This window comes from Labeo rohita, unplaced genomic scaffold (assembly GCF_022985175.1).
Source record: "Labeo rohita strain BAU-BD-2019 unplaced genomic scaffold, IGBB_LRoh.1.0 scaffold_102, whole genome shotgun sequence".
Classification (NCBI taxonomy): domain Eukaryota; kingdom Metazoa; phylum Chordata; class Actinopteri; order Cypriniformes; family Cyprinidae; genus Labeo; species Labeo rohita.
This window is the reverse complement of record NW_026127142.1, coordinates 300,837-323,095: the sequence shown is the minus strand read 5'-3', so window position 1 is coordinate 323,095 and position 22,259 is coordinate 300,837. Positions and strand designations below refer to the sequence as shown.

General features: G+C 37.0%; 2 protein-coding genes across 3 annotated transcripts in view; both read right to left on the bottom strand.

The window, feature by feature from the left end:
- Nucleotides 1–8,707, bottom strand: part of rpl31 (ribosomal protein L31) — a 55,315-nt gene extending 46,608 nt beyond the window's left edge. Inside the window, exon 1 of the mRNA XM_051100506.1 lies at nt 8,702–8,707. The gene's annotated coding sequence lies outside the window, so the exon portion shown is untranslated. The remainder of the gene's footprint in view (nt 1–8,701) is intronic.
- LOC127157246 (serine/threonine-protein kinase Nek5) lies at nt 103–18,869 on the bottom strand. Of its 2 annotated transcripts, none has more exons than XM_051100500.1 (20): nt 18,674–18,869; nt 17,685–17,784; nt 17,490–17,587; nt 16,572–16,655; nt 16,414–16,484; nt 16,256–16,342; nt 15,526–15,580; nt 14,457–14,657; nt 14,137–14,212; nt 13,937–14,037; nt 13,392–13,540; nt 7,886–7,964; nt 7,623–7,727; nt 7,463–7,543; nt 5,150–5,221; nt 4,590–4,676; nt 3,996–4,197; nt 1,748–1,852; nt 1,475–1,586; nt 103–1,404 (listed from the first exon to the last, which is right to left on the bottom strand). In XM_051100500.1, the coding sequence occupies exons 1-20, from the start codon at nt 18,791–18,793 to the stop codon at nt 1,110–1,112; spliced, it is 2,280 nt and encodes a 759-aa protein (XP_050956457.1). In that variant the 5' UTR covers nt 18,794–18,869; the 3' UTR covers nt 103–1,109. The 2 variants fall into 2 exon arrangements, with proteins under 2 accessions (XP_050956457.1, XP_050956455.1); XM_051100498.1 differs by having other exon boundaries at nt 13,937–14,040; nt 17,685–17,781.
- Between the last annotated feature and the right edge of the window lie 3,390 nt (nt 18,870–22,259).

Below are 22,259 nucleotides of genomic sequence, written 5' to 3'. Positions count from 1 at the left end.
TTCTTTCATTTGAACTGTTTTAAAATACTGTCATATTACATGTGTCAAACTGCTGTATATTATAAATAAACATTTCCTGTTATATTTTTCATGCTTTTGATGGTATGCAAATCTTCAGTTTATTTAGTGCTTTATACAATGCGATAAACTTCACAAAAAATAAAAGGAAAATAAAATGTTATGCTATTTTTTCAGAAATTATTTAAAAAATATTTACTCAGTCATTACAGTCGAATAGATACAAAATGTTTCAGGTGAAAACTAAAATAGTCAAATTTAGGGCAAATAATCAAGGCATGTTTTCACACATTATTTCACTAAAATGAACAAGAATCATATTTCATAATTTATAACAATGTTACAACAGTGATGCACAAGAAAGATTTTAATATATGAAAAATGACACCTGTCGGCATTCAGTGAACATTTATGAGTGATGATGTGAATGAACATGATGACTAAACCAATTCCAAGCAAAAAATGAATCAAATCCACTCAGTAACTTCAGGACTTTCAAAGAGAGTCTCTGTTAAAACATCTCAACACTAAAAAGTCAATTTTTTTTTTTTTTTGTGCAGAGCACAATTAATTAATAAAGCTGAACAAATGAAAAAAAAAACCCTAAAGAAATCACTTCATGCAAAAATACAGAAAAGGCTATAAAATATTATTACACAAAATGATTTTCTATTGTAATTTATTCCTTGATGCAAAGCTGAAATAAGAGAGAATGAAAAGAGATGAAGGACTGAAGCAGGATCAGTTCACTGCCGTGTTTTCCTCAGATCTTATATGAAAGATTCTTACATGTTTTGTTCATCATGATTATCTTCACAAATGAACACATTTTGAAGCCTAAATACAGTCAGCAGCAGGAAAAAGCTACAATTTTGTAGCTGTAATTTATGATTTTATCGATTTTTTTTTTTAATTAGGGAAAACAGATTTGGAGCCAAATTATAGGGTGATTACAAATTACAGAGAACAAAAAAAAATACAGAAGGAGCTGTAAAATATTATTAGACAAAATTATTTTCTATTGTAATTTTATTCCTTGATGCAAAACTGAAAGAGAGAGAATGAAAAGGAGATGAAGAACCGAAGCAGGATCAGTTCACTGCCGTGTTTTCCTCAGACTCGTGATGTGCAGTGATTGATGCGGGCGGCTGCGTCTCCTCACACTCCTCCTCTGATCTTTTCTTCACCTCCTCCTGTGTTTCTTGTGTCTGCTCCTCCTGCTGCTCCCGTGAGATGAGGAGGTTCCTCATGGAGTCAGAAACCTCCTCCTGTCCATCAGTAGCTGCGTGCTCCTCCTGCTCCTCCTGCAGCTCCTGCGTGGTGAGGAGGTTCCTCATAGAGTCGGACACCTCCTCCCGCAGCTCGTCCTCAGACTCCTCAAAGTTCCTGAGGCAGAAGGGAAGCAGACGTCAGTCTCAGTGATTGTCAGACGTCTCTGTCTCAGTGTCTCACTCACGTGTCTTCATCATCCGATCGAGGCTCCAGACGCTCCTCATCCACCTCCACATCATCATCTTCATCACACTCATCCTCTGCGAGACGCTTCTCCTCTGACGACATCAGCGTCTCTGAGCGAAACACAAACGGCACGTCATCCAGCACGTCTGATCCTGATCACTAAACACTGAAACTACTGATCAGTGTTACTGGAAAAATTAATCTGATCACTGACGTCAAACTGATTCCAACCCAGACTTGTGTGTGTGTGTGTGTGTGTGTGTGTTTGTACCTGTACTGCAGTCCATGATGTTTGCTTGAGCGAGGGCGTTCAGCAGCGTCTCCGGCAGACGATCCGTCCAGTGCTTCCTGTTTCCTCCATCCTGCTCCTCTGAAACTACAGTTAATAAACAAAAAATAACAGTGTTCATGTTATAAAATTCATCAATTATCAAACAAACACATGAAAGCATCACCTGAAAAAAACAGCCATCATCATTCAGCTGGATCAGTGTGTGATGTGATGGATTTTGTCAGCTATTCAGAACATTTATATGAAAGATTCTTACATGTTTTGTTCATCATGATTATCTTCACAAATGAACACATTTTGAAGCCTAAATACAGTCAGCAGCAGGAAAAAGCTACAATTTTGTAGCTGTAATTTATGATTTTATTGTTTTTTTTTTAATTAGGGAAAACAGATTTGGAGCCAAATTTTAGGGTGATTAAAATGACTTTATAAAGATGGCAGCATCATAATGTTATGTTCACTCAGAGATTGGCAGCTCTATTAGTAAAATCTGTTGACTTTATCAATCTTTGTTGCATTATGTGTCAATGGTGACAGTTCAAATTGGGAAAAAATGCACTTTTTATGTGCTTTTTCCCAAAGTTTGCATGACTGTAACTCAAGAAGTATTAAAGAAATCTCAATGTCTTTTTAGATTTTAGTTCTCAACAAACTTTTCTTTTAGTTTCTTAATTTTTTTGAGCCCTGTATGTTTCATTCTCAGAGATGTGAGGATCTCAGTATGGCTACATGTGGGTCATTTCATGTCAACTCAACCAGAAATCCTTTGTGAAAAATTTTGATTTTGTTAATATTTTCTGAAGAAAAACAAACAAATAGCATTGAAAGCCAGTATTTAATGTCACAGATGACTATTTACTAATAATCCACTTTTTTGTAGAGTGAGGTCAAAATAACAATTTTCACCTGAGATTTGGAGCCAAATTACAGGAGGATAAAAATGACTTTAGAAAAATTGCAGCATCATTACGTTATTTTTACACAGAGATTGGTAGCTCTATTAGTAAAATCTGTTGACTTTATCAATCTTTGTTGCATTATGTGTCAATGGTGACAGTTCCAAAATAGGAAAAATGCACTTTTCATGTGCTTTTCCCCAAAGTTTGCATGACTGTAACTCAAGAACTCTTAAAGATATCTCAATATCCTTTTAGATTCTGATTTTTAATCAACTTTTCATGTTATATCTTCATTTTTAAGGCTAAACATTGTTTACTTCCAGAGATATTTGGACTTCAAAATGGCTGCATGAGGATTATTCCATGTCAACTCAAGCACTGTGATTTTAATATTCAAAGAAATACATAAGTGAAGTACAAAGCCAAAATATTAAATGCCATGAATGTATATTTACTGAGTAATGCACTATTTTGTAGAGGAGGGTCAAAATGCCAATTTTCACCTGAGATTCACAGTCAAATTACAGGAGGATAAAAATGACTTTATAAAGATGGCAGCATCATAATGTTATGTTCACTCAGAGATTGGTAGCTCTATTAGTAAAATCTGTTGACTTTATCAATCTTTGTTGCATTATGTGTCTATAGTAAGAGTTCAGAAATAGGAAAAACGCACTTTTGCATGCCTGCAACTCAAAAAGTTTAAAAGATACGTTAATGTTCTTTTAGATTTTGGTTTTTAATAAACTTTTCTTTTGGTATTTTAATTTTTAAGACATATGCTCTGGTTCTAGAGATGTGGGGATCTCAATGCAACCTCACAAATATATTCAACACAAACAAAATGAATTTTACCCATTTACAGTTGTGTCACTTTGCATATGCTGATACTTTTTTTTCCTTTTGAAAAGGAATGTTTTGTAATATACTGTATGTATCTTGTTTCTTTCTATCAAAATAATTGCATAGATTACACGTCTCTGTGCCATAAATGCACTGAAATGGTCATGTTGAGGCACATTAACCTTCTATTCAAAAGATTCTATTTTAGAACCAGTTTCAGGGATATTTGGAAAAAGGAATTTTGTTCATTTTAACAGCTTTGGAGTTACCAAAAGTTCACATATGCAGAATCATAATTACATTAGAAATGTTAGTTTCCAGAAGCTTTACTTTCACTGTTCCTCATGTGATATGTGATACTAATGTGATAATGTGATACTCTACAAAGCAAAGTTTTTATTACACATTTTATCTAAAGGTTCAATGAACCGTTACCTTTCATAGCACAGGGTTTGTGTGTGTGTGTGTGTGTGTGTGTTTGTCACCGGTCTGAGTGTGACTGATGCTGCTCTCTGTCATCACATCCATGTTCTCCAGAGCGTTCAGTAATGTCTCAGCTTTCTCTCGATGCCACTCAGCTCTCTTCACCACTTCCTCCTCCACTTCCTGTCTTGCCTCTGACCTGTGTGGTTGGTTGCGTAGGTTTCCTCCTTGTGCAAATGTCAGTGTGTTGTTCAAGGGTTCATCCTGCACACACACACACAGTCTCAGATGATGATCTCATCTGTTAGTGTTTCATGAGTGTGTGTGTGTGTGTCTGTGTGTGTGTGTGTGTGTGTGTGTGTGTGTGTACTTGTTTTTGCTACATTGTGGGGACCAAATGTCCCCACAAGGATAGTAAAACCTGAAATTTTTGACATTGTGGGGACTGGTCTGCTATTTTTAAAATTATTAAAAATAGTAAAGGGTGTTTATCTGAAAGTGTAACGATGCAAACATGTTTTCTGTGAGGGCTAGGTTTAGGGTTAGGGTTGGGTTAGGGGATAGACAGCATCGTTTGGTCAGTATAAAAACTGTAGAAGTCTATGGAAAGTCCCCACAATTCACAAAAACAAATGTGTGTGTGTGCGTCACTTCACCTCTGACTCCTCGTCTTCCTCATTCTTGATGTCTGCGTTCTGCGGCGTCTCTTCATCGCTCAGCTTGATCTCAAACATGATTCCTCTCTGGAAACACAAGATGTTGAGCTGTGTGTCGGTTAAATGTGAGTGTGAATCTTCTCAGCTGACAGGGAACCTTCTGAACTCACATCACTGTTAGGACAAAACATTACTAAAGCAATGTTTATGGAACACTCTGATAACTTTATTAATATTTGATGTATATTCTCATAACGCTGACAAAAAAACGTTTTTGCAACCTTTCTGTAACATCTAATCACAACATGAAAACTGCACATTTTAACTCTCGTAGAAAATTAGAAAGAAATGTTCAAATAACATTATATTTACGGTAAGAAATAAACTTGTCTAGAATGTTGTAAAAAAATATTTTTGCAACCTTATAATAACATTATAATCACATCAAGAAAACTGGATTTTCAGCCTTTTGGAAACATTTAAAACAATGTTCCACAACATTTTTATAACCTGCATTTGTTCTCTGGCTTATGGTTGTGTTTTGTTGTGTGTGTTTGCACCTGCTGCTGTTTCCCGTGTGTCCGTCGCTCTCTGTTCTTCTTCAGTACGTGTGTTCCTGCCATCACACGCTCCTGAGAACATCAACATCACATCGTCAGGTCATCAGATCAGATGCAGTCAGACTGATCTATAGTTTGGAGTAGACGTCACAGTGCAGCTGCATAGTGTTTGCAAAAAAAACACTGGTAACAAGTGGAGGTAAACAGGTAAAATCCATGGAATAAGAGGCCTTTTGATGTCAAAATCGGAATGCAAATAATTTTTATAGAAAACTGTCGTCAAAGACGCCATTTGAAGCTAAACACAGACGTTTAAACAGACAGACTATAGATGAAAACTGCTATGAATACTACTTTTTAAAGCATAATTTGATTTTGATGTAAACAATAGGTCTACATAATATTCACATATGCTGTTCATAGCAACATTTATTTAACATTTATTTATTTTATCTCACAATTCTGACTTTTTTCTTGTAAATGCAAGTTTACATCTCCTAATTCTGACTTTTATAACTTGGTTTAACTCAAAAATAGTGAATTTGTCAATTCTGAGGGGAAAAAGCCAGGTGTGTGTGATATAAACTCCTATTCTGAGCCAAAGGGAAAAGAGAGAATGATGAATTGTTTTCCCTCTAGAGTTGTGGGATATAATCTCGGAATTAGGAGAATAAAGTCAGAATTTTAAAATATAAAATCAAATTTACCCTTTTTTATTCTTTTATTCCATAGCTCCATAGACTGCCACTTGAACCACCCACAAAAAAACGAATGTTTACAAACCGATAATTGGTCTATATGTGACCCTGGAACACAAAACCAGTCTTAAAGGTCAATTTTTTGAAAATGAGATTTATACATCATCTGAAAGCTGAATAAATGATCTTCCCACTGATGTATGGTTTGTCAGGACAATATTTGGCTGAGATACAACTATTTGAAAATCTGGAAATATTGCTAAAATGTTACTAATAAAAAAAAAAAGTTTTGATATATTTACTGAGAGAAATTTATAAAATATCTTCATGGAACATGGTCTTTACTTAATATCCTGATTTAGTATGATTTTTGGCATAAAAGAAAAAATGATCATTTTGAGCCCATATAAGGTATTGTTGGCTATTGCTACAAATATACCCGTGATACTTAAAGGGGTCATCGGATGCCCACTTTCCCCAAGTTGATATTAGTCCTTATGGTCTTAATGAAAAGTCTATAATATACTTTGGTTAAAAATTCTCAATGGTTGTGTAAAACAACACCCTTTTTACCTTGACAAAATCAGCTCTGCAAAAATCATCTCATTCTGGTCGAGGCTGCTTTAAATGCAAACGAGCTCTGCTCGCCCCGCCCCTCTCTTCTCTCTGTGGAGTGACGAGCCTGTTTACTTTAGCCGCATTTAGCTGCTAAACTTCCTAATTACCATGTTATGAGGAAAGGCGATCGCAAAGATTCATAAAAAATCCTTATACTCACTTCTGCTGTAGGTGAAGCTGGATCATGAATGATTTGTGTGAATATAGACGGATATATGTAGATCGGGAGGTTCATTCCCTTCACAAACAAACGTAATCCACTGCATCTTCAGCGGCTCAGATGTCGGGAGTAAATGACGACCACTATGTTCATTATTACATCCAGCAACACAACACCTGGGAGTGTCCTCTGTCATGTGACGCCACAACGACAGGCATCTGAGAACGGCTCGATTTGAAAAAGGGGATATTATTTTTACAGATGAATTAAAAACCACTGCATGGATTTTTATCATTATAGGGTAGATTTGTACATACACTGACAACACACATTAATGTTCAAACAACATGAAAAAGTGAACTTTGCATCCGATGACCCCTTTAAGACTGGTTTAGTGCTCCAGGGTCACATATGTGAATGAGACACTTCAGCTCCTCCAGGTGTGATTTTATTACTGCATGAATTATAAACGTTCATGTTTTTTTTTCTCCCACCATCTGGTGATTTAGTTTCTGTATGAATCATCGTGAGACGTGAGTTCATTCTGATGAAGTGACCTGACAGTGGTTTTAAAGATCTGATCAGTGTTGGGCGTCTCTGACACTAACTTGAGAATAAAAACTGATTCAGATATGGCTGTAAATTCCCTGCAGCTGTAAACAAGAAATACATGATCTTATTAGGTGTTTTGCTATTTAACTATGTTATTTTAGCAAACAGAGATGTTGTCAGTGTTGTCTGATCAATGACATTTCTGCTTTTCAACCTGTTGGAGAAATAACAGTGGGCAGATGAAGTATCAAACACACACACACACACACACACACACACACACACCTCGAGCTCTGCTCTCATCCTCATCTGTCTGACATCATGGTGATACTGCTCTCTGATTCGCTGCAGCTGCTTCAGGTACTCCTGCACACACACACACACGTATGTTATCCTGTGATCATGAACACGCACGTGTCTCGTCTGGAGTGTGATGATGACTGACCTCCTGTCCCTGCAGTCTCCTGTCCTGAGCCGCTCTGACGTTCCCATGATGCTCCTGTGGGTTTGATTGACGGCGGTCAGCGTCTGCTGTAGACGGTCTGAGACCCTGAACACCAGAAACCACAGGTGATTTCACACATGCTCAGTGCTGGAGATAAAACACTTCCTCAAAACACAGCGCCAGAGAACGGTTCAGCTCACACAGACAAACTGAGTCTTATATATATATGATATATCTCAGTGTGATTCGTTTTCATGTCTCACCAGTTGTTTCTGAGCCCTGAGTTTGTACTGATGGGCTTCACGTCTCCTCTGAAGATACTCGTCTCTCGCCGCTGCTACACACACACACACACACACACACACACACACACACACACAGGTTAACCTATACACTGACTGACCATATATTCATATAGACTCAGTGTTTGTGTTTACTGGTACAGTAAATCAGATGTTAATTAAAGTTTATATGAACTGAACTCAGATCAGATGACATGAAACAGCATTTGAAATTCACTTCACTTGATCTGAGCATCGTGTATAATATATATAATATATATATATAACTTTATAACTTTATTTCAGACACACAATTGGTCCATAGAGAAAAATAAAAAAATACAAAAAAATAGAAAAAGTACAATACTTTAAGCGACATATAAACAACAATAAAATTCATGACAGACTAAAATGCCAGTGTTTCCAGAGGCCAGACATATACCTGTAACAGCTTTTCTTAGGACTGGTTATTGCCAGTATAATTCCATTTTCAGATTTGTCCAGACGACACATGAATTTAAACATTAATTTCCTTAATAAGGCTCCATAGGTGGGAACACCAGAGTTCACAAAAAGCTGACTAGCACTGTGCCACCTTGGGACACGAAGGAGGAACCTCATGGCATCATTACAGGCCACAGTGAGTCTCCGCAGGCTACTGTTCTTATATCGCCACCACAAATGTGCTGTGTACATAGGGGTACAATAGGATCTGAGTAGAAAACATTTAACATCCGGTGAGCTCATGCTAAATTTACGCAACAACATATTGGCTTGGGCATATAATTTGCAGCACTGTCTGTACAGATCTCTGTCGTCACTCATGTCATCAGTTATGATATGACCCAGATATTTTATTTCTTTACACAATAATACATAAGTGTCTCCAAATTTAAACTCACTTACATACAACACCCTCACAGAAAGCACTCAGTGTTTTTTTAGTATTATTTATATATTATTATAGTTTTTATTAATGCTTTGAATTAGCTTTTCATATTTTTACTTTTCATAATTTTCTTATGTGGGTCATTCGGTGTCAACTCAGCCACAGGTCCCCGGCTCAAATTTTTGATTTTACTAATATTTTTTTCTGAAGAAAGACAGACATGTATAGTGATGAAAGCCAAAATATTAAATGTCATGGATGAATATTTACTGAGTAATCCACTGTTTTGTAGAGGGGGTCAAAATAGCAATTTTCACCTGAGATTCAGTCAAATTATGGGGAGTAATAGTGGCTTTATAAAGATGGCAGCATCACAATGTTATTTTTACTCAGAGATTGGTAGCTCTGTTAGTAAAATCTGTTGACTTTATCAATCTTTGTTGCATTATGTGCCAATGGTGACCATTCAAAAATGGGGAAACAGCACTTTTCATGTATTTTCCCAAAGTTTGAATGCTTGTAACTGAAGAAGTCTTAAAGATATCTTAATGGCCTTTTAAATATTGGGTCTTAACAAACTTTCCATTTGGCATCTTTATTTTTAATTCCCTATAAGATTGGGTTTCAGAGATATTGGAATGTCAATATGGCTCCGGGAGTAAATCATTAAAATTTTCAGTGGTCAAAAACCAAATGTGGGTCAGTTAAAAAAAATGATACTTCTTTTCTTTTAAAGAGGAATGTGTGAAGAACAAATAATCTTGAAACTGGAGATTTCTCGTTTCCTTCTGTCAAGACGACTGCATTGAGCATAAGCACTGTCTAAATGCCATAAATATTCTTTTTAGTCATATAGCATTAAAAATATTGCAATATGATTTTAGATTCTAGTTGCTAATAAACTTTTCTTTTAGAATCTTAATTGTCAGGGCCCTACATCATTCAGTCCCAGAGATATGGGGATCTCAATGAGGCTCCATGTCCAGATTGTTGAATGTTTTTCAGTGGTTGGAAACCACTTTGTAAACTTATTTTATTTAAAGAACAATGTCTAAAGAAGAAATAATGTTCAAATTAGAGCTGTATTTTGATAGACAGAAATACGACACAATTCTAATTTCAACTTTAATTCTTCTTTGGACATTGTTCTTTAAATATAAAATAAAATAAAATATTCTGACAATTTTTCTGACCTCCCTCTGCATAACAGTGGATTGCTCACTAAATATTCATCCATGACATTTAATATTTTGGTTTTCATCACTATACATGTGTGTCTTTCTTTAGAATAAATATTAGCAAAATCCAAAATTTGAGCAGGGTAAGTTTTTTAGATTTGGTTATTTTGACACAGAATGACCCAAATACTTTTTAAAATTGTATTATTATTATTATTTTGTAATATTACTATTTAGGTTTCATTTATTTCTATGTATGTTGTAATTCAGTTTGTATTGCTCAAGTTAGTTGCCAATACAACATTTCTAATTGTCATTTAGATAAATGTTCTTCCTCTAATATTTATATTTTAGTTTAGGTGAGGTTTATTTCAATTAACAAGCTGAGAAAAAATGGCGCAAATCTAAAGATCCTTCTGACTTGAGTATGTATCAGTCTTTGCTTTCATCCTTCTCTGCTCAAGTCCATGCTGCCAAATCCTCATACTTCCACATCAAGATCAACAATGCTCCAGACACACGTAACCTCTTCAAAACATTCAATTCGCTCCTCTGCCCTCCCGCACCACCTCCCACCACTTCCATAACAGCCGACGATTTCGCCACATTCTTTACTAACAAAACTACAACTATCAGCAGCCAGTTCTCAGCTCCACACGTACAGGAACTAATACCGACAACATCCACAGCTAACACCCCACTCTTCTCCTTCTGTCCCCTCTCTGAGGCAGAAGAATCCAAACTTCTCCTCTCCAGCCATCCTACAACATGCCCACTAGATCCTATCCCCTCTCACCTTCTCCAAGCAATCTCTCCTACACTCTTACCAGCACTTACACACATCATCAACACATCTCTCCTCACAGGCACTTTCCCCACTGCCTTCAAGCAGGCTCGGTAACCCCACTGCTCAAAAAACCTACATTAAACACTTCACTTATAGATAACTATAGACCGATCTCTCTCCTTCCATTCATAGCAAAAACACTTGAACGAGTCGTCTTTAACCAGGTATCGCTGTTTCTCGCGCAGAACAGTTCATTGGATGCTAACCAGTCAGGGTTCAGGAGTGGCCACTCAACTGAAACTGCACTACTGTCAGTCACTGAAGCCTTGCGGATTGCAAAAGCTGATTCCAGATCATCGGTACTCATTTTGCTGGATCTTTCTGCTGCTTTTGACACAGTCAATCATCAGATCCTCCTGTCCACCCTCTCATCACTGGGTATCACAGGGACTCCTCTTCGCTGGTTTGAATCCTATCTCACAGGTAGGTCTTTCAGGGTGGCCTGGGGAGGGGAGGTTTCCAAAGCACATCATCTGGCCACTGGGGTTCAATTCAATTCAATTCAATTCAAATTTATTTGTATAGCGCTTTTCACGATACATATCGTTGCAAAGCAGCTTTACACCAAATTGACATTTTTACTATATATGTAGTAGTAGCTTGATGTACATATGGTAGAGATGTCTGGTAAAGATCAATTAATGACGTAATCAAACAGACAAAGAACACTATAAATTTGTAGCAGAATTTGGTAGTGCTGTATGTTTTCAGGGTTGGCATCAGGGTTGGCATCATCTGAAGTCCTCTGAAGGGTTGGCATCATCTTTTCTTAAGTGTTCTGGATCCACACTGGAGCTTGTGAATTCTAGTTACCATGGGATGTCAATCCCATGGCAAAAACAGAGAACAAATAGGAACATAATTAGCGTAGCTGCTGTTCAAACTAAGAAAAGGAAGGTTTGTTAAACCAGAGCTAAAAGATTAAAATGAACATTTGATCAGATATAGCTGCAGAAAAAGTTTATGAGATGCATTATTTGAATGCTTGGCTAAAAAGATGTGTCTTTAATCTAGATTTAAATAGAGAGAGTGTGTCTGAACCCCGAACGTTATCAGGAAGGCTGTTCCAGAGTTTGGGTGCCAAATGTGAAAAAGCTCTACCTCCTTTAGTGGACTTTGCTATCCTAGGTACTACCAACAGTCCAGAGTTTTGTGACCTTAGGGAGCGTGATGGATTGTAGCGTGGTAGAAGACTAGTTAGGTACGCAGGAGCTAAACCGTTCAGTGCCTTATAGGTAAGAACCCCCGAGGGGTTCCTCGGGGATCAGTTCTTGGACCCCTCCTCTTCTCCACATACACTACATCACTGGGGCCCATCATACAGGCACATGGCTTCTCTTACCACTGCTATGCTGATGACACGCAGCTCTATCTTTCATTTCAACCAGATGACCCAACAGTAGCTGCACGGATCTCAGGCTGCTTGGCGGACATCTCGGAGTGGATGAAAGAACATCATCTACAGCTCAACTTGGCAAAGACTGAGCTCCTTATTTTCCACTTATTTGCCACTCCGACTCTACAGCATGATTTCACCATCAATTACTTTAACAATTACCCCATCAAGTTCTGCCAGAAATCTTGGTGTTATCTTTGATGACCAGCTGACTTTCAAAGACCACATTGCTAAAACTGCTCGATCTTGCAGGTTTGCCCTACACAACATTAGAAAGATCAGGCCCTTTCTAACTGAGCAGGCCACACAACTTCTTGTCCAGGCCCTGGTCATCTTCAGGCTGGACTACTGCAATGCTCTTCTAGCCGGTCTTCCCTCATGCACAATCAAACCTTTACAAATGATTCAGAATGCAGCAGCACGACTGGTCTTCAACGAGCCCAAAAGGGCCCATGTCACACCTCTCTTCATCACCCTGCACTGGCTCCCGGTTGCGGCTCGCATCAAATTCAAGACACTGATGCTTATAGAACAACCACAGGCTCAGCGCCCGCCTACCTCCACTCACTGCTACCAATCTACACTCCCTCCAGAACTCTGAGATCCGCCAGTGAGCGACGCCTCATTGTACCATCACAAAGAGGCACAAAATCACTTTCCAGAACATTCTCTTACACCGTTCCTGGCTGGTGGAATGATCTTCCCACCGCTATCTGGAATGCCAACTCCCTAACAACTTTCAAGCGACTGCTGAAAACCCATCTCTTTCGACACTACTTGACTTAAAAAAAAAAAAAAAAATTGCTTTTCTACTCTTTTCCCTTTCTAGCTTGTACTTATTTGAACAATGCCTGTTATATGGTAATTTGAGCACTTCGTAGGTCGTTTTGCTTCTTTAGGACAAATCGCTTGATGTATTCCCCACCTGTAAGTCGCTTTGGATAAAAGCGTCTGCTAAATGAATAAATGTAAATGTAAATGTAAATGTAACAAAATGTGTCTAATAGTTGTATTTTTAGTTCATGAGTATGTATTTATTTGTAGCATTTTTATATTTAGTTCAGGATAATAATCCTGAGTGCTGCATATACTGTACAGCACATCTGGGCTCTGGGATTGTTGATATTCCGGTGAATGGATGAGAGCGGATCGTGACGTAAGACGGTTCAGTTTCTCACAGTCTGTACGGCTCCAGATCAGCGGGTCTGTGCTCGTCATGATCCGGTTCCTGCGGCGGCTCAACCGGACTCATCCACCGCCGCTCGTGAACAACACCAGGTCTGAACGCAACCCGCTTTTCAACCGCAGGAACATCAGGCTTTCTGTGCTGAGAGAGACAGAAACAATATTTATTAATTTTATGAGTAATCATTTATAATATTTGTAATATTTATCAGTCATTATTGTGGTCAAAACTGGACTGTGAGAGTGTGCATTCGCTTATTTTCATCTCATCTAAATTAATTCATTATAAGGCCCAGTCACACGACTCACAGCACCACCACAATTCAGGGTTATTATACTTAACAAAAACTAAAACCATAAATAAAATATTTTTGTTACTTGAAATAGAATAAACATTGCCTGAAATAAAGTAAAATATAAAGATTTCCACTAAACTAATTAAAACAGAAATAAAAACTATGTTATGAAAAATGAGCTAAAATGAACGTGAAAACAGAATTTTGTGTCTGTGATGAAGAAGCGTCAGATGGAGAATCACCGGGGCGTTTGCTCCCGCTCGTCTGTGATCGAGTCTCTGTTCTGGTTTGACAGCGGGTCTGAGGATCGGTTTACACACGACTGGATCTCTGGAAACATGATCTGCTGGAGAAAGTCCTGATGTTACTCTGATCCACTCCAGAAACACCACATACAGATAAAACACATATCAATCACACACACACACACACACACTCTGACCTGTGTTGTTTGTGGTTTTAGGCGCCGCTGGTGTGTGTCTGTGAAGAACCGTGTGACTGAACTCATCCTCCAACAACTGGAATAAAACAGAATCGTTTGAAATAAACTCAGAACTACAAGAAATCAGAATTGTAAGAAAAAGTCAGAATTGTGGGATATAAACTAGATTTATAAGATATAGTTATATTTTTATAAGATAAGATTTATAGGAAATCTATAAAATCCGATTTTATAAAGAATTATGAAGAAACACATTAGAATTACTAAAAAAAAGAGTGACTATGACTCTAGATTATTGTGTTTTTTTGGTAATGTGGTACCTGTGCGTCCAGGTGTTTGCTGATCTGCTGCTGCAGCATCGGTCGTTTGAGCAGCGAGTTTGCGGACGGACGGTCTCGTGGACTGACCTTAAACAGCTGCTGGAGCAGCAGACGCAGGTCAGAGCTGTAGCGCTGAGACACGGGACTATAGCGCCCCCTACAGATCCTCAACACCAGCTGCCTCAGATTACTGCCCTCAAACTACAGAACACACACATCAGATCATGAAAGCCCAACCAAACATCACCATGTGTGCCAATGTTCCTTTAGTATCAAGATACAATTATAGTTATATAATTAATATTTTGAATGAGATTTTATTTTTTTTATTTTCTGCTCTTTAATTTTAGTTAGTATTTTATTACTTCAAGTCAAACTAAACTAAAACTATAAATGCTGCCTTAGAAACTAGCTGAAATTAAATTTTTCTGTATTTTAATTTTAATTTTTACTAATTTTAATTTTTTTTAATGTTAATTCATGTAACATTTTCATTTATTTCAAGTTTTGAAATGTTATCCATTCATTTTAACTTTAGCTTAAGTTTGAGTAATTTTGTTGTTTTTTTGTAATTTTTAGTAGGTTTTTTTTGTCTATTAAGTTTCTAAAAAAATTTATATCAGCTATTATATATATATATATATATATTTTTTTTTTTTTTTTTGCCAAAGCAACATTACTCTTTTTAATGTAGTTTAATTGTACTAAAATAAACAAAACTTATATAAAATTTTTAAAAAGCTTAATAGACAAAAAAACCCTACTAAATAACAAATACAAAAAACACAACAAAATTACTAAAAGTTTTCAAACTGTTTAAAAGTTTAAAAATTGTACCAGTTTTTTTTTTTCAGTTAACATTTATTTTGTTTTAAGTAATTATTTTTATTATGATTTTAGTTTTACACTATAAACAATTATTTTTCAAAGTTGTAAATTAAACTAAGATTATTACAGTTCATTTTACAAGAAAATACAATTTCAACTCTAATGAGGAGCTGTCAAACAACTTACTAAACACACTAAATGATGTTAATGAATCTGTGTGTGTGTGTGATGATTCACTCACTGGGTGTCTGAGTGTGCAGAGCTCATAGAGAACACAGCCCAAAGACCACATATCCCTACAGGACAGAGATCATCATCATCATCATCATCATCATCATCATGGGTCATTCACCTTTAAATATAGTGTTATAATGTTAATATGTTTATGGAACGTTCTTATAACACTGGTAATATTTGATATATGTTCTCAGAATGTTGAGAGGAAATGTTCCTAGAACAATGTCCTTATGATCTTATTTCTATGTTCTCAGAACTAAACTGTGTTCAGAAACATTCTTATGTAATAACAGAATATTCCCATAATGGTTTAAAAATGATAAAATGGATTTTTTTTTGCAACGTTCACATAACCCAGGGGGAACAAACCCTGGACATTCTGAAACTTAAAAGAAAAAGAACAATAAAAAAAGGAATGTTTTCATAACGGTTTCAAAATGATGAAGTGTTCAGACACATCATTAAAAAATGTCTTTTAAATGTTAATTGTGTTTTAAATGATGAGAAAACATCCAAATGTAACGTTGTCATAACGTTTTCTAAATGATACAATTAAATGTTTGTCTGACGTTCGCATAACTAAGAAAAAACATTCTCATTAAAAAAATGTTTAAAAACATTCAGAAATACGTTTTCGTAACTTGCTGGGAATGTTAATGCATGACGTTCTTTGAACACTTTCTTGTGATCTGTGAAAGACCGGCAGCAGTCCGATGAAGAGCTGAAGGACGTACGTTTTGTTGTTGTAGGGTCTGTTCTCACAGATCTCTGGAGACAGATAGTACGGCGTCCCCACGCAGGTTCTGGCCAGCTCCATGGTGCTGCTCGACACAGACGACAGAACAACATCAGAACAAACCACAGACACACAGATAAACACACTCACACTCACCTGTTCAGCATTCTGGCGATGCCAAAGTCTCCCAGCTTGACCTTCAGTCCTCCTTGAGTGAGGAAGATGTTCTGGAGACCACCGTGGACACGATCAGACGGTTACGGGTTAATGACAGACAGATGAGTGTCGTTTCAACACACGTCTGACTAACGTACCTGAGCTTTGATGTCTCTGTGCAGGATCTTCCTGTCGTGAATGTGTTTCAGTCCCAGACAGATCTGAACAAACCAGTCCACGATCTGAAACACACACACACCAAAAGATACATCATATCCATTTAAAATGACAGCACACACACTATTAATTTATAGAATTATGTATATATATATATATATATATATATATATATATATATATTTTTTTTTTTTTTTGTGTAAACATGCAATTCTGAGGGAAAAAATTCAGAATTTGAACTTTTCTTCTCTGAATTGAGTTGACATCTTGCATTTCTGTTTTTCCCCATTTCCACAACAGAAAAAAGGCGATTGTGACTTTTTTACCTTAATTTTTTTTCTTGCAATTCTGAGAAAAAATTTGCATCATAAGATATAAATTAAGACTTCGAATATTTTAATTCTGTGCAATTCTAAGTTCTCAAAATTATTATTTTTTTCACCATGGAATAAAAATAAAAGAGATAATAGCAATTTTTTACCAGACAATTCTCTCTTTTTTTCCCTTAGAAATGTGAAAAAAGTACAAATTGTAACATATAACAAAAATAAAAAGTCACAATTACCTTTTTTCTTATTATTTTTGTCATTATTTCCTGTTAGAAACAAGCTTCCATAATTTTGCCTACAGATATTTTTACCAAAACATTTAATACATGTACAGAGACGTCCTAAATCATATTGCATACGAATCTCACTAAAATGGACAGTTTGAACTGATTCACAAAAGTGAATCATACTTACCAACTCTAACTCTGTTCATTTAAAGGAAAGACTGTACTGAATCATCATTCTGAACTCATGCTCAGGGGACAAATCACGACACCATCTTTAGGAAACTTTAAGACATTAGCAGTAAATAAGCCCTGACGAACACGTAAGAGTGATTGTGTGTTCGACCTGCTGCTCTGTGAAGGGTTTTCCTCTCTGCATCCGGATTCTGTTCATCAGATCACCAGCGTCACAGTATTCCATCAGGATGTACAGGTTGTTCCTGTCTGGATATCACACACAAACACAACATCACATGTGAATGCATCTGCATCTGACACAGTGATTTATACTGATGAAATCAGGACAAATGCAGCAACGCACCGTGAAATGATTTATAAAACGCCACAATGTTTGGATGTTTCATTTTGGACAGCAGAGTCACTTCCTTTCTGGAGGCGTCTTTGTCCCGAGAGGACAACTGCTGGACATACACAGACAGAGACAGACAGAGAGAGATGGACAGGTGTTTGAAAAGATAGATTTTAACAAAAATAACAACAGCAAAAATGATAAATAAATTAAATTAAAAATTAAACTTCAAAATTAATTTAACAAGAAATAAACATGAAAAAAAATGAAGATTTGCAATAGAGAGTTATGAAAACAAAAACATTTAAAGAAAGAAAAATGTAATTCCAACTAATTTCAACATTACTGAGTTGTGGAACATAAACACTTTTAAACATGAAACCTAACAGCTTTAGAAAATAATATATTCTCATTTTTTAACACACAACGAATAAAAATTATTATTGTTATTATTATTATTAAATTAAATCAATTAACACAAAAAATTTGCTTTCAATTACTAACAGCATTAATGATCAACATTATTATGCCTGAAGTTTTGCATAATGTTTTGAAGTTATATGCCTTTAGTTTTTATTGTATTTATTTTACATGTTCGAAATAAAGTCTCAAAGGTAAAGTCAAAGTAAATGTAATGTATGTAAAGAACTTAAAATTAATTAAATGGAATTAAATTAAGTTTAATTAAATCAGCAAATCAGAATTTTTAACATGCAGCCATGCATTTATTTGTGTTAATTAATCCTCTCTTTACCGAGTGTATATTTCCACATTTTAATTCAGAATCAATGTATTTTTATGTTTTACTTCTAAATGAATTGACTGTCAGCTGACTTGTGTTGGAAAAACTCTGCGGTTTCTACGAAAAACTGAACAAATATCCTAAATCCAGTTGAGTGCTGAACAAAGTCATGATCTGAACTGTAGTCCTGTCTGATGACATTTCATTTTTTTAAAAGTGCCTCTCTGTCAGTGTCCAGTGTGTCTCAGGAATGTCTCACCTGTCTCAGGTTGATCTCTTTGATGACGTAGAGCTGCGCGTCTCCGTGTCGCTGTTTGACCAGCAGCGCGCGCCCGAACGCGCCCTGACCGACCTGCCGAACCACCTCATACTGATCCATCGCTCCTGATGATGATGATGAAGATGATGATGAAGATCTTCTGTGGGTCGGTCCGGACGCGCGTGAACACGAGCGGCGCGTCACCATAGCAACAGGTCAACAGTGTCAGCAGACAGTGGCACGCGTGGAAAAACTCTCACCAAACACAATCGAACAACTTCTGAAGTTTCTTCGACACTAGTATGAAAATGAACAGCTCGTAAAAGGAAATTTCTTTAAAAAACAAAACAAAAACAAAAACACTCCGTGCAGGCGCGCGCCCGATAGGACAGCGAAGCATTGTGGGATTCCCATCGCCATCGATTATTCATTAGCATTTTCTCGGGTTGTGCTACTGCCAGTGTAACATAAAATTAAATTTGTTCTCATAAAGGTCCAATTTTATATGTTTTTATTTATTTATTTATTGTCAAATAAGAGTTGAAACATGAATGACCACCAATGCGGAACCTTATTTATGGCCTATGTGTTTCTTAAAAAGCTAGAAACAAGCTTAAATTAAACGATTTCAAATGAAATATTTATAAAAACAATAATGATTCATTATATTATTTGATCTTTGTGAATGGAAGAGTAGGCGCAACGCACGTGCACGAGTCCCGCGGCAAATTTAATTCAAACAAAAAACCGTTAAACTGACTAGAGCAGCGCGGGAACACGACGGAGTCCTGAGGTAAGACACTTTTATCTTACGATATTACATCAATTATTTAAAATAATGAAGAATAAAACATGGGAATAATAGGCCTATAACATTAAGGTGCAGGTTTCATAAACCTGCATCAATTTCATAAATTTAAACTTTGACTCTTTCGAACTGAATCACCGTTGAACTGAACTGAGCTCAATAATGACGCTCTTTCTTCTGTAGAGCTGATTTACACTTTAATTGTGATGGTGTCATAATTGATGAACTTTCAACATTAACACTGTTATTTTCCAGTTTATTACTGTGAAGATGCTTTAAAAACCTGTTCAGTATTAAAGCGCTATAGAAATATTAGCTGAAATAGCGGTTATTCGGATTTAAACCAATCATATCATTTAGAGCATTGAATTATGAAGAAATTGAGAAAAGACAACAACGGGGGCTCAAATTGACTCATTTATATAAAACACTGTGTGTAGTAATGTTCGTAGATCGTCGCAAGGTGGCGTGCTAACATCGTTTTTGCAAACATTGTGACATTAAAACTCGACATATGTCGTGTAAGATAACAACTTCAAATAATGTACCGCGCTAGTTGAGCTGATCTGTGTTCATTTGAGTCTTGACTATGCAGTCAGTGTTAACTTTAACTCAATTTAGCATCCAGTAAGTTCGCTCATAACATCATGCTGTTGTGTGAGGCTCCTAGCAGTTTGATCGCTGTTCTGTCATTCCTGATGAAGACGCTTGAAGGCGCTGCACACTAACACTCGTGTCCTGATGAGACCCTCATTCACTATTTTTCACAGTTCACTATACCCTCATTCACTATTACATTACCCCAAATAATGTAGTTCACCGTACGGCGGTTATGGGACTGAACGAGTGCACTTAATGTCCATTATGGTTTTGGAGACTATTACTGTCCGTCCCCTCAATAGTGCACAGATGTAGGGGCGATTTCAGACTAGAGCAAGAAATACACGTGTGGAGTAAGAACATAAAAGGCCGCTGAAATATAAAACACGAGCACAGATGAGCTGAACGGTAATGTTGAACATCTTTAACTTTGTGTTGTTCTGCCTTTTTTGTTCATCTGCTTCTCCCATTTGCTCTTTTTACATTGTATTAGTCGATATAGAGTGACAGTCAATCAGAAACAACAATCATTTCTCTATTACAGTATATTCTGATAAATGTGAGATTGTGTTGAATGGTGTGAGATGACTGGATGATTTCAGCTGATTCCTATTGAACTGCAGCTCAAACTATTTCAAATCTAGTGAATTAATCTACAAACTCCATCATAATGAACAACGTGTATTTTGAGCTGCAGCTCGTCATATTAATGCAGTGTTTGACTAGTTAACAGTAAACCGGTCACCACACCTCAATATGGAGCAGATTTGTGTTGGATGTTTTCTTTGGAATGGAAATATGGGTATTTTATTTGTAAACATAATGCTTTATCTCCTTTCAGTTATTCTCATAGAACTAGCGAGGTAAGTCACTAGTACTGAGAGTGTCGTGTAAACATGACTGAAGACGCGAAAAGCGAAAGAACAGATGAACCGATTCAGTTTCAGCAGACAGTACAGAAGTTCCTTGATGCGACTCATTTACGCTAGAACCGCTCCAGTTGAATCAAAAGAGCATTCGTTGTATAATTTCAACATCGCTTGTAACGGTTTTAAAAAGCACGTATAGTGAAACTGAACTTTTCGAAATTTCGAATAAACCTTTTGCGTCGCAAAATGATTCACTTTCGAAAACGCGCCCCGATCGGGATTTCGAAGCGCGTATGACGAATCATTTGATTTAGATCGGAATTTAGGACCTAGTTCGCGAATCATTTCGCGAATTAAATGATTCGCGATCCGTGCTCCGAAGTCCGGATCTGAAATGACGGTTCGCGAATCATTGATAAGGACTACAGAGCGCGGATAGCGAATCATTTGATTTAGATCGGAACTTAGGACCTAATTCGCGAATCATTGATAGGGACTACAGAGCGCGAATCGCGAATCATTTGATTTTGATCGGAACTTCGGAGAGCGGATCGTGAATCATTTGATTTAGTCAAGTCAAGTCAAGTCACCTTTATTTATATACCGCCTTTAACAATACAGAATTGTGACAAGGCGGCTGTACAGTATTAAATAGGAAACAGTACATCAAGGCAAACCAAAGGCAACATTAAACACTCACATTATAGGTAAAGGTAGTTAATCAAAAACAATAAAATAAAATGCAATATTGTGTTAAGAGAAAGTGTCCCCAACTAAGCAAGCCAGAGGCGACAGCGGCAAGGAACCAAAACTCCATCGGTGACAAATGGAGAAAAAAACCTTGGGAGAAACCAGGCTCAGTCGGGGGGCCAGTTCCCTCTGGCCAAAGTTCCCGTGGTCTTGTGCCGACAGCCGTCTAGGTGATGTGGTCTTTAATGTGGATCCGTCTCTGGGGCTCATCTAGTTGATGTGGACTCCGCTGACATTCAGGGCTGTAGAGGTCGTCTCTAGGTGCTGATCCACCGTCTGGGCTGGGTTCGGACTGGATCCGGGGGACTGCAGTGACCATCTGATCTGGATACGGACTGGATCTGGTGGTTAATGTGACCTCGGAATAAGAGAGAAACAGACTAATATTAGCGTAGATGCCATTCTTCTGACGATGCACCGAGTACATCGGGTGTTATGGGAAGTGTTCCCGGTTCCGGTTGACCTAATTAGTGCAGCCTAACAATCCTTTAACGGATTTGAATTATAAGAATATGTTGATTTGTTATGTGTAAGCAAGGTTAAAGAGATGGGTCTTTAA